The sequence below is a fragment of the Rhinoraja longicauda genome, chromosome 5 (assembly GCF_053455715.1).
Source record: "Rhinoraja longicauda isolate Sanriku21f chromosome 5, sRhiLon1.1, whole genome shotgun sequence".
NCBI classification, from domain to species: domain Eukaryota; kingdom Metazoa; phylum Chordata; class Chondrichthyes; order Rajiformes; family Arhynchobatidae; genus Rhinoraja; species Rhinoraja longicauda.
Window position 1 is genome coordinate 85,936,046 of NC_135957.1, and position 12,931 is coordinate 85,948,976.

General features: G+C 50.2%; 1 protein-coding gene across 1 annotated transcript in view; it reads left to right on the forward strand.

The window, feature by feature from the left end:
• LOC144594076 (uncharacterized) overlaps window positions 1–10,573 on the forward strand; it is a 67,463-nt gene extending 56,890 nt beyond the window's left edge. The window contains exons 12-13 of the mRNA XM_078400263.1: window positions 5,627–5,793; window positions 7,948–10,573. Coding sequence (XP_078256389.1) covers window positions 5,627–5,793; window positions 7,948–8,064 — 284 coding nt within the window. The 3' untranslated portion in view covers window positions 8,065–10,573. The remainder of the gene's footprint in view (window positions 1–5,626; window positions 5,794–7,947) is intronic.
• The last annotated feature ends 2,358 nt before the right edge of the window (window positions 10,574–12,931 follow it).

Consider the following 12,931-nt stretch of genomic DNA (forward strand, 5'->3'; position numbering starts at 1 on the left):
AATCCGGGCCCGGAAGGCACGCCCACACGTAGGGCACAAGTGGATGGGTGCTGCGGTGGGAGTGGAGGTAGCCCGGGCCTTGCGTTTCCTCTGGCCCTCAAGAAGGCCTTGTACTGTCTGCTGGACGGCAGGGGTTCACACAGACGGTGGCATGGGGCGTGTGTGCAGAGGCTGCTGGCCTTGCAGAGGCTGCTGGCCTTCCTGAGGTAGCGTGCGTTGTAGATGTGATAGACAATAGACAATAGATGCAGGAGTAGGCCATTCGGCCCTTCGAGCCAGCACCACCATTCAATATGATCATGGCTGATCATTCTCAATCAGTACCCCGTTCCTGCTTTCTCCCCATACCCCCTGACTCCGCTATCCTTAAGAGCTCTATCTAGCTCTCTCTTGAATGCATTCAGAGAATTGGCCTCCACTGCCTTCTGAGGCAGAGAAAAGAGAGAAGGGATGGGTGAGACCCAGCATTTCAGGTTGAGACCCTTCTTCAGACTTGGTGTCATCTGTTTAGTTTAGTTTATTGCCACGTGTACTGAGGTACAGTGAAAAGATATGTCGTCAGCAGTCTGCAATTGTCCCTAGTGTGTGTAGGATAGTGTTAGCCTCTAATGCTAATGAATTTCATCTATTAACTAACAACATTTGGTAGAAGATTATAAATAAAATGTTCAAGGCAACTAAATGCAATCAATAAAGTTTGACCAATGTGCGTTCAAACTTTTGGCATTTCCAATTATTTTATCAAGAAAGAACCTTTGGGGGAAAAGTTCCGTCTAACTGAATCATCGGCACTTTGTACCACTCAGTCTGCCTTGTATCAATAAACGCAGTATTGAAATAAAATAACCCATTGTCCTTGTGGTTAAATGGGCATGTAGCATCAGTCATATACTAAGCTTAACTAAGCTTAACTAAAAACAGATCTCACAATGGCCTACTCCTGCACCTATTTTCTATTGTTCTATGTTTCTAACCCCTTAATAATCTTATACGTTTCGATAAGATCTCCTCTCGAAACGATCAGATGTCCTCCAGGGCTGGGGGCTGTACCCCAATGGTCATCTGGGCTCTGCGGACGACCCGCTGAAGAGCTCTCCCCTCTCTGCCTCCGTACAGTTGCACAGAGACGCAGGGTGTTAGGGTGCTCTCTCTGTGGTGCAGCAGCAGTAGGTCACTGGCATCTGTCGGGGCAGGCTGTTGCTCACTAAACTCCACATACTGTCTGGCTGCGGCCTACAGAGTGTCAGCACCACAACCCTGTTTCTGCACGCAAGCACCGACCGCTCGAAACAAATGCCTGCACCCTGAAGCACAGCTGTCATCTATAGACTACAACTCTCGTCTGTTTGTTCCTGAACTACAGCCAAAACGGTACACGATAGCGCGACAATGTTAGGCCCCACCTTACTCACCGTCGTCCATTTGGTGCTAATGGAAGAAGTTTCATTGAAATCAGTGTTATATTTTTTAAGTTATTCACGTTTTAAAGTTTAAATTTATATCCTAGGGAGGGAGGGGGTGAGGGAGGAGGAAGGGGAGGGAGGGAGGGAGGGAGGGAGGAGAGGGTGCTGCACCAATGCAGGAGAGGTTTGGGCCCAATGGGTCCACTTGTTCTAGTTGTTGATAACAATGAACGTCAGGGGTGATTGAGGATGAGCTGAGGGTTTCGGGGCCAGAGAGTTTGCTGAGACGGGGGCAACCCGTAAATAAACGTGAGAATTGTAAATAATGCTTTGCTTCACCGGAACCCAAAGTTGATCAGGATTAAGATCAGATCAATGCACCTCATTACACCAGGAACAGTTTAGTTTATTGAGTTTATTGTCATGTGTACAGTGAAAAGCTTTTGACGCGTGCTATCCAGTCAAAGGAAAGAGACCCGGGTTCCTTCCCGACTATGGGAGCTGTCAGTACAGAGTTTGTACGTTCTCCCCGTGACCTGCGTGGGTTTTCTCTGGGTGCTCCGGTTTCCTCCCACACTCCAAAGTCGTGCAGGTTTGTAGGCTACTTGGCTTGGTATGGATGTAAATTGTCCCTCGTGTCCAGAACAAGGGGCCACAGTTTAAGAATAAGGGGTAGGCCATTTAGAACTGAGATGAGGAAAAACTTTTTCAGTCAGAGAGTTGTGAATCTGTGGAATTCTCTGCCTCAGAAGGCAGTTGAGGTCAATTCTCTGAATGCATTCAAGAGAGAGCTAGATAGAGCTCTTAATGATAGCGGAGTCAGGGGGTATGGGGAGAAGGCAGGAACGGGGTACTGATTGAGAATGATCAGCCATGATCACATTGAATGGCGGTGCTGGCTCGAAGGGCCGAATGGCCTCCTCCTGCACCTATTGTCTATTGTCCCTAGTGTGTTTGGGATGGTGTTAATGCGCGGGGATCGCTGGTCGGCACGGACCCGGTGGGCCGAAGGGCCTGATTCCGCACGGCCTCTCTAAACTAAACTTAACTACGTTAGAGGGCGTAGCTATACGTTGAGAGCAGGAAAGTTGAAAGGACCTGCCCTGTGACATGCAGGATTTAAAAAGCTGTGAGATCTGTTTTTAGTTAAATTTAGTTGGGTTTATTGTCACATGTACCGAGCTACAGTGAAAAGCTTTTGTTGCGTGCTGACCAGTCAGCGGAAAGACAACACATGATTACAATCGAGCCGTCCACAGTGTGCAGATACAGGATAACGGGAATAACGTTTAGTGCAAGGTGAAGTCCATTCAAAGATAGTCCGAGGGTCACCAATGAGGGTGGGTTCGATCCTGATCTCTGGTGCTGTCTGTGTGGAGTTTGCACGTTCTCTCTTTGGCCCCAATGGTTTCCTCTGGGTGCTCCGATTTACTCGCACTTAAGACCATGAGACGTAGGAGCAAAATTAGGCCATTCGGCCCATCGAGTCTCCTCCGCCAATCGATCACGACTGATCTACTTTTCCTCCTCAACTCCGTTCTGCTCCTTTTCCCTATAATCTTTGACGCGAAACATTCGAGGGTCACCAATGAGGCAGATAGTAGTTCAGCACTGCTCTCTGGTTGTGGTAGGATGGTTCAGTTGCCTGATAACAGCTGGGAAGAAACTGTCCCTGAATCTGGAGGGGTGCGTTTTCACACTTCTGTACCTCTTGCCCGATGGGAGAGGGGAGAAGAGGGAGTGGCCGGGGTGAGACTGGTCCTTGATGATGCTGCTGGCCTTGCCGAGGCAGCGTGAGGTGTAGATGGTGTCAATGGAAGGGAGGTTGGTTTGTGTGATGGTCTGGGCTGCGTCCACAATTCCCTGCAATTTCTTGCGTTCTTGGATGGAGCTGTTCCCAAACCAAGTTGTGATGCTTCCCGATGAAATGCTTTCTGTGGCGCATCTGTAGAAGTGGGTGATAGTTGTAGGGGATGTGCCGAACTTCCTAAACCTTCTGCGGAAGTGGAAGAGTCGGTGTAAAAGCTTTCTTGGTGGTTGCTGCAATATGGGAGGTCCAGGAGAAGTTGTTGGTGATGTTGACTCCTGGGAATTTGAGGTTTTCAACCATCTCCACTTCTGGTTCGGTCAATGCAGACTGGGGCATGTGTCCGGCTTCACGTCCTGAGGCCCATCACTATCTCCTTCGTCTTGCCAACGCTGACCCCCACCCTCTGACGAACAAAATTCCTCCTCATTTCCTTCCTAAATGGTGCGTCCCTTAATTCTGGTCCTGGATTCTCCCGCTGGTGGAAACATCCTCTCCACATCCACTCTGTCCACACCTCAGCTATGCACTTCTCAGTTAGAAAGAGCAATGGAGATTCAGTTAGCCCGGAGATTCCGACAGTCTCTGAATTATTGATAATCAAGTACTGAATCACCCGGTAAAGATGTGAATAAATTGAATCACTGTAGCACTGCGGTTTGGCAGGTGATATTTTTCCAACACATCATTTTTGTTTATATTTTTTGCATTGCTGAAATATTTTGCCTTGCCACCTTCCTGTGAAGAAATTATTACTTCCCCCATGAACTGTTGCAGGGCGATAGAAGTGCGCTGAGGAAAGAGTTGCCAACTATCTCACTCCCAAATAAGGGACAAACAGTGACGTCATCGCCCCGCGCCCCACGTCACCTCACCCAGCCAGCGGTCTCGTGCTCCCGCTCCACCAATGGTGGCCGCCCGGGCCGGGAAGCTGATTGCTACGCAACCTCCGTTAGGCGCAAACGCTCGGCCCCGCTCCCCGAACACAGTTCGTTAGCCTACACTGTCTCGGCTACAGTGTCCGGGCCTACACTGTCCTCCGGGCCTACAGTGTACAAGCCTACAGCGGCCTCTGAGCCTACAGTGTCTGGGCCTACAACGGCCTCCGGGCCTACAGTGTCCAGGCCTACAGCGCCCCCCCGGGCTTAATACGGGACAAGGGCGGTCCTGTACTCGAAGGGCCGAATGGCCTGCTCCTGCACCTATTGTCTATTGTACGGGACAAACCAATTTAGCCCAAAATACGGGTCAGTTGGCAACCCTAACTAAGGAGGATAATTAGGGCGGCACAATTAATGAAAACATGCAACTGAACCATCCTACCACAACCAGAGAGCAGTGCTGCACTACTATCTACCTCTTTGGAGACCCTCGGACTATCCTTGATCAGACTCTGCTGGCTTTACCTTGCACGAAGCATTATTCCCTTATCATCTATCTATACACAGTGGACGGCTCGATTGTAATCATGTATTGTCTTTCTGCTGACTGGTTAGCACGCAACAAAAGCTTTTCACTGTACCTCGGTACACGTGACAATAAATTAAACTAAAACTATAAAACACATCTTACACAAAATCATATTCCATGTTTTCCTCAGTCTTGCCCTTCGTTTACTCCCGCTGTGCGTTTACAACCTTCTTTAGTTTAGTTTCGAGATACAGCGCGGAAACAGGCCCTTCGGCCCACCAAGTCCGTGCCGATCAATGATCCCCACATACTAACACCACCCTACACACACCAGCCACTATTTACAATTATACCAAACCTGTACGTGCGGGTGTGGTAGGAAACCGGAGCACCCACGTGGTCATGGGGAGAAGGTACAAACTCCGTACAGACGGCACCCGTAGTCGGGATGGAACCCGGGTCTCTGGCGCTGTGAGGCAGCAAATCTGCCACTGCGCTTACAAGAAAGACAGCAAAGTTCTCTTTTAGCAAAGGCCTGGTGAATTCAGGCAGAGAATGATTACTGGGGCACTTTCCTCAAAATAAAAGACAAAAAAAGAGTCTCTTAATAGTACAAAAATGATCTTGGCGCGGCACGGTGACGCAGCGGTAGAGTTGCTGCCTCACAGCGCCGGAGACCCGGGTTCCATCCTGACTACGGGTGCTGCCTGTACGGAGTTTGTACCTTCTCCCCGTGACCTGCGTGGGTTTTCTCCGGGTGCTCCGGTTTCCCCCCCACACTCCAAAGACGTGCAGGTTTGTAGGCTAATTGGCTTGTTGTCCCTAGTGTGTTTGGGATAGTGTTAGTGCGCGGGGATCGCTGGTCGGTACGGACTCGGTGGGCCGAAGGGCCTGTTTCCGCTACAATTGGCCGGCTACAAGTTGCCTGGAGGATCTGGTGGTGGTGGCGTTTAACTTTCTTTCTGCTTCTTTCCACACACGCTGTTCACCTCATTAACGTCTTCAGTGGATTTGCTGGTGAGCCGATGGGAAAGTGGACTGCTGGCCCCCAGAGAGATGTTTGGATCCATGGTGTGCGTTCGGCTACCAGACAGCCTGCAGCAAGATGGTGCTGCAAACTACGAGCACGCGGAGGCGATCCAGAACGTCCTGTACAGCCAGCACCACATCGAGGTAACGTGTAGGACGCAACTGAAGATGCTGGTTGTACACCAGGTTAATTCCCGGAATGGCGGGACTGTCGTACATTGAAAGACTGGAGCGACTGGGCTTGTACACACTGGAATTTAGAAGGATGAGAGGAGATCTTATCGAAACGTATAAGATTATTAAGGGGTTGGACACGTTAGAGGCAGGAAACATGTTCCCAATGTTGGGGGAGTCCAGAACAAGGGGCCACAGTTTAAGAATAAGGGGAAGGCCATTTAGAACTGAGATGAGGAAAAACTTTTTCAGTCAGAGAGTTGTGAATCTGTGGAATTCTCCGCCTCAGCGGGCAGTGGAGGCCAATTCTCTGGATGCTTTCAAGAGAGAGCTAGATAGAGCTCTTAAGGATAGCGGAGTCAGGGGGTATGGGGAGAAGGCAGGAACGGGGTACTGATTGAGAATGATCAGCCATGATCATGGTGAATGGCGGTGCTGGCTCGAAGGGCCGAATGGCCTACTCCTGCACCTATTGTCTATTGTCTACACTGAAGGTAGACACAAAATGCCGGAGTAACTCAGCGGGACAGGCAGCATCTCTGGAGAGAAGGAATGGGTGACGTATCGGGTCGAGACCCTTCTTCAGACTCAATAAATAGCATTATTTGGTGACATTTGAGTGGTACTGAATTAACAATCAGAATCCTCCTCCAATCATTTTGAGTGGCGCAGCGGTAGAGTTGCTGCCTCACAGCGCCAGAGACCCGGGTTCCATCCTGACTACGGGCGCTGTCTGTACGGAGTTTGTACCTTCTCCACGGGATTTGCTTGGATCTGTAATTTTCATACCCTACCCTTCCGAATCTCCCCCGACTCTCAGTCGGAGGAAGGGTCTTGACCCAAAACGCCACCCATTCCTTCTCTCCAGGGATGCTGCCTGACCCGCTGAGTTACTCCAGCATTTTGTGTCCACCTTTGGAGTTCCTCCAACATGTTTGTTTGTTGCACGAAACGGGAAATATTTCTCACCTGGCCCAGTCTACGAGCAATTTTGGTCAACGCAAAACAAATGTAGACAGCAGCCAAACCCACCCATCAATACCCCAGAGGGTGTGAGCTGTGGGGAGAGGTTGAGTAGGCTGGGACTCTATTCCATGGAGCGCAGGAGGATGAGGGGAGATCTTATAGAGGTGTACAAAATCATGAGAGGAATAGATCGGGTAGATGTACAGAGTCTCTTGCCCAGAGTAGGGGAATCGAGGACCAGAGGACACAGGTTCAAGGTGAAGGGGAAAAGATTTAATAGGAATCTGAGGGGTAACTTTTTCACACAGAAGGTGGTGGGTGTATGGAACAAGCTGCCAGAGGAGGTAGTTGAGGCTGGGACTATCCCAATGTGTAAGAAACAGTTGGACAGGTACATGGATAGGACAGGTTTGGAGGGATATGGACCAAGCCCAGGCAGGTGGGACTAGTGTAGCTGGGACATGTTGGCCGGTGTGGGCAAGTTGGGCCGAAGGGCCTGTTTCCACACTGTATCACTCTGTGACTCTATGACCACAGATTCTGCAGGCCCAAAATCTATTGTAACTTTTTCACTTCAAGCCCAGAAAGTGTTTAGTGATGCCGTTATTAGGGTGAGGTCCAGAATAATTGAGTTTCATTCATTTTAGTTGAGTTTATTGTCACGTGTACCGAGGTACAGTGAAAAGCTTATGTTGCGTGCTAACCAGTCAGCGGAAAGACAATACATGATTACAATGGAGCCGTTCACAGTGGACAGATAAGGATAAAGGAATAACGTTTAGTGCAAGGTAAAGCCAGCAAAGTCTGATCAAAGATCGTCCGAGGGCCACCAACGAGGTAGATAGCAGTTCAGCACTGCTCTCTGGTTGTGGTAGGATGGTTCAGTTGCCTGATAACAGCTGGGAGGAAACTGTCCCTGAATCTGGAGGTTTAGAGATACAGCGCGGAAACAGGCCCTTCGGCCCACCAGGTCCGCGCCGACCAGCGATCCCCGCACATTAACACTATCCTACACACACTAGGGGATATGGGGAGAAGGCAGGCACGGGTTACTGATTGTGGATGATCAGCCATGAACACAATGATCGAAGGGCCAAATGGCCTCCTCCTGCACCTATTGTCTATGTTTCTATGTTAACTGGTCTTGTTTCTAACCAGGTTCCCATCAAGGCTTTGGGAGGGGCGCTGTATGTGCGGGCGTCCGTACACGTCTACAATGAACTGGAGCAATACCAGAAGCTCGCAGATGCCATTGAAGAGATGATGGTCAAATAGACGAAATGTGGAGGAGAGAACTGCAGGTGCAATGTTTAAACCGAAGATAGACACAGAGTGCTGGAGTAACTCAGCGGGTCAGGCAGCATCTGTGGAGAACATGGATAGGTGACGTTTCACAGAGTGCTGGAGTAACTCAGCGGGTCAGGCAGCATCTGTGGAGAGAAGGAACGGGTGGGGCAGTGACGTCACCCTTTGTCCCTTATTTGGGAGTGAGGAAGTTGGCAACCCTATAGCTGAGACCCAGTGAGTGTATCGTACCAATGGAACTCAATCTCACCAGTGTCGTCAATATGCTAGATCTCAATGGGATATCAACTGACCTCATTGAGAAATGGCATCCCATTGATCTGTGACATCGCTGATTAAAACAGCACAGCACAGGAACAGACTCCAAGGCCCACGATATATGTGCCCAATATGAAGCCAATACAAACTTCAGTCCGAAGAAGGGTCTCGACCCGATACGTCACCCATTCCTTCTCTCCAGAGATGCTGCCTGTCCCGCTGAGTTGCAATACTCCAGCTTTTTGTGTCTATCTCTAAACTAATCTCAGCTGCCAGCACATGATTCATACCCCTCCATTCCATGCATATCCATGTGCCTGTCTAAAAGCCTCTTAAAAACCGCTATGGTATCTGCCTCCACCACCACCCTTGGCAGCACGTTCCAGGCCCCCACCACCCTCTGTGTAACAAAACCTGCCCCCACACATCTCCTTTAAACTTTACCCCTTCTCACCTTAAAGATATGCTCCCTGGTCTTCAGATTTCCACTTTGTGAAAAAGGTTCTGACTGTCTGCCCTCTCGACACCTCTCCTAATTTTATATTCTTCTGTCAGGTCTCCACTCAACCTCCAGCATTTCAGAGAAAACAATCCTTAGAAACATAGAAACTAGGTGCAGGAGGAGGCCATTCGGCCCTTTGAGCCAGCACCGCCATTCATTGTGATCACGGCTGATCATCCACAATCAGTAACCCATGCCTGCCTTCTCCCCATATCCCTTGATTCCACTAGCCCCTAGAGCTCTATCTAACTCTCTCTTAAATTCATCCAGTTAATTGGCCTCCACTGCCCTCTGTGGCAGAGAATTCCACAAATTCACAACTCTCTGGGTGAAAAAGTTCCTTCTCACCTCAGTTTTAAATGGCCTCCCCTTTATTCTTAGTGCGCACAATATCCTTGACGGACTTTGCTGGCTTTACCTTGCACTAAAACGTTATTCCCTCTTCATGTATCTGTACGCAGTGAACGGCTCGATTATAATCAGGCGTTGTCTTTCCGCTGACTGGGTAGCACGCAACAGAAAAGCTTCTCACTGCACCCGTGACAATAAACTAAACTGTGTACTACAAAGTCAGCAAAGCTGGATCAAAGTCTTACAGCGCTGAATCACGACTTCCTGACCATTGTACTCATTTCCCCGACCAGTGAAGGCGAGCACATCATACACCCTCGGTCCACTTGTGTGCCCACTTTCAGGCAGTTATGGACTTGGACTCCAAGATACCAATAGACAATAGTGCAGGAGGAGGCCATTCGGCCCTTCGAGCCAGCACCGCCATTCAATGTGATCATGGCTGATCATTCTCAATCAGTACCCCGTTCCTGCCTTCTCCCCGTACCCCCTGACTCCACTATCCTTAAGAGCTCTATCTAGCTCTCTCTTGAATGCATTCAGAGAATTGGCCTCCACTGCCTTCTGAGGCAGAGAATTCCACAGATTCACAACTCTCTGACTGAAAAAGTTTTTCCTCATCTCAGTTCTAAATGGCCTACCCCTTATTTTTAAACTGTGGCCCCTTGTTCTGGACTCCCCCAACATTGGGAACATGTTTCCTGCCTCTAACGTGTCCAACCCCTTAATAATCTTATACGTTTCGATAAGATCTCCTCTCATCCTTCTAAATTCCAGTGTATACAAGCCTAGTCGCTCCAGTCTTTCAACATCTGATAGTCCTGCCATTCCTGGAATTAACCTAGTAAACCTACACTGCACGCCCTCAATAGCAAGAATATCCTTCCTCAAATTTGGAGACCAAAACTGCACACAGTACTCCAGGTGCGGTCTCACTAGAGCCCTGTACATCAATGCCGTTAACTGTGTAGGAAAATAACTGCAGATGCTGGTACAAATTGAAGGTATCACAAAATGCTGGAGGAACTCAGCGGGACAGGCAGCATCTCAGGAGAGAAGGGATGGGTGAGACCCAGCATTTCGGGTTGAGACCCTTCTTCAGACTTGGTGTCATCTGTTTAGTTTAGTTTATTGCCACCTGTACTGAGGTACAGTGAAAAGATGTGTTGTCAGCAGTCTGCAATTGTTGCCTCTAATGCTAATGAATTTCATCTATTAACTAACAACATTTGGTAGAAGATTATAAATAAAATGTTCAAGGCAACTAAATGCAATCAATAAAGTTTGACCAATGTGCGTTCAAACATTTGGCATTTCCAATTATTTTGTCAAGAAATAACCTTTGGGGGGAAAGTTCCGTCTAACTGAATCATCGGCACTTTGTACCACTCAGTCTGCCTTGTATCAATAAACGCAGTATTGAAATAAAATAACCCATTGTCCTTGTGGTTAAATGGGCATGTAGCATCAGTCGTATATCCGCTTGGGTAACTTACAACTAGGGTTGCCAACAGTCCCACATTAGCCGGGACATCCAGTATATTGGGCTAAATTGGTTTGTCCCTTACGGGACCGCCCTTGTGCTGTATTAGGCCCAGGGGGCGCTGTAGGCCCAGACAGTGTAGGCCCAGGGGGCGCTGTAGGCCCGGACACTGTAGGCCCGGACACTGTAGGCCCGGACACTGTAGGCCCAGACAGTGTAGGCCCAGACAGTGTAGGCCCGGACACTGTAGGCCCAGACAGTGTAGGCCCAGGGGGCGCTGTAGGCCCGGACACTGTAGGCCCGGACACTGTAGGCCCAGACAGTGTAGGCCCAGACACTGTAGGCCCGGACACTGTAGGCCCGGACACTGTAGGCACGGACACTGTAGGCCCGGACACTGTAGGCCCGGACACTGTAGGCCCGGACAGTGTAGGCCCGGACACTGTAGGCCCGGACACTGTAGGCCCAGACAGTGTAGGCCCAGGGGGCGCTGTAGGCCCGGACACTGTAGGCCCGGACACTGTAGGCCCAGACACTGTAGGCCCAGACAGTGTAAGCCCAGGGGGTGCTGTAGTCCCAGACAGTGTAGGCCCGGACATTGTAGGCCTGGACACTGTAGGGCTGGACACTGTAGGCCCAGGGGGGTGCTGTAGTCCCAGACATTGTAGGCCTGGACAGTGTAGGCCCGGACACTGCAGGGTAGCGGGCCGCTGTAGGTCCGGACAGTGTAGGCCCGGGGGCCCGAGCGCCGCCTAACGGAGGTTGCATAGCAACCCATCTCCTGGCCCGGGCGGCCGCCGTTGGTGGAGCGGGAGCACGTGGCCACTGGCTGGGTGAGGTGACGTGGGGCTCGGGGCGGTGATGTCACCTTGTCCCGTATTTGGGAGTGAGGAAGTTGGCAACCCTATTTACAACACAACATAAACACTGAATTCTCCAATTGTAGGCCATTCTAACACCCCCATCCTTCTTCGCTTTCTCTCCCAACACCCCACCCCCTCTCCCCCCTCCCCCTCCCCCCCCCGACCCATCTGGGCTCGCACCTATTCCCCCCCCCTGCCCTCCACCTACATTCCTTCCTCCTGCTTCACAATTTGCTCCTCTTCAATCCTCTTGTCTCACACTATTCACCTTCCCAAAGAGAGAGTGTAGCTGGGCCAGATCCTCATACTGTATGATACAGGATTAAAGGAATAACATTTAGTGCAAAGTAAAGTTCGATCAACGATAAGAGTCTCCAGTGAGGTGGATCGTAGTTCAGCACTGCTCTCTGGTTGTGGTAGGATGGTTCAGTTGCCTGATAACAGCCGGGAAGAAACTGTCCCTGAATCTGGAGGTGTGCGTTTTCACACTTCTGTACCTCTTGCCCGATGGGAGAGGGGAGAAGAGGGAGTGGCCGGGGTGAGACTGGTCCTTGATGATGCTGCTGGCCTTGCCGAGGCAGCGTGAGGTGTAGATGGAGTCAGTGGGAGGGAGGTTGGTTTGTGTGATGGTCTGGGCTGGGTCCAGTAGATGAGGTGGTCAAGAGGGTTTCTGCACGTTGGCCTTCGTCAGTCGAGCATGGAAGTTGGACGGTCCAGTTACAGCTGTACGAGACAATGGTGAGACCACATTTCGAGTTTTGTGTTTAGATTTGATCACCCCCATTATAGGAAAGATGTGGTTAAGCTGGAAAAAAGGTGCAGAGAAGACCGAAATGGATGTTGCCAGGACTAGAGGGTGTGAGCTGTGGGGAGAGGTTGAGCAGGTTGGGTCTCTATTCCATGGAGCGCAGGAGGGTGAGGGGTGATCTTATAGAGGTGTACAAAATCATGAGAGGAATAGATCGGGTAGATGTATGGACTCTCACCCAGAGTTGGGGAATCGAGGACCAGAGGATATAATTTCAAGGGGTTAGAGGGGAAAAGATTTAATCGGAACCTGAGGGGCAACATTTTTACACAGAGGGTGGTGGGTGTATGGAACGAGCTGCCGGAGGAGGTAGTTGAGGAAGATACGATCACAACGTTCAAAAGATACTTTAGGGCGGTCACGGTGGCGCAGCGGTAGAGTTGCCGCCTTACAGCGCTCTCAGCGCTGGAGACCCAGGTTCCATCCCAACTACGGGCGCTGTCTGTACGGAGTTTGTACGTTCTCTCCGTGACCTGCGTGAGTTTTCTCCGAGATCTTCGGTTTCCAAAGACGTGCAGGTTTGTGGGTTAATTGGCTGGGTGTAAAACTGTAGTGGGTGATGTAGGACGGTG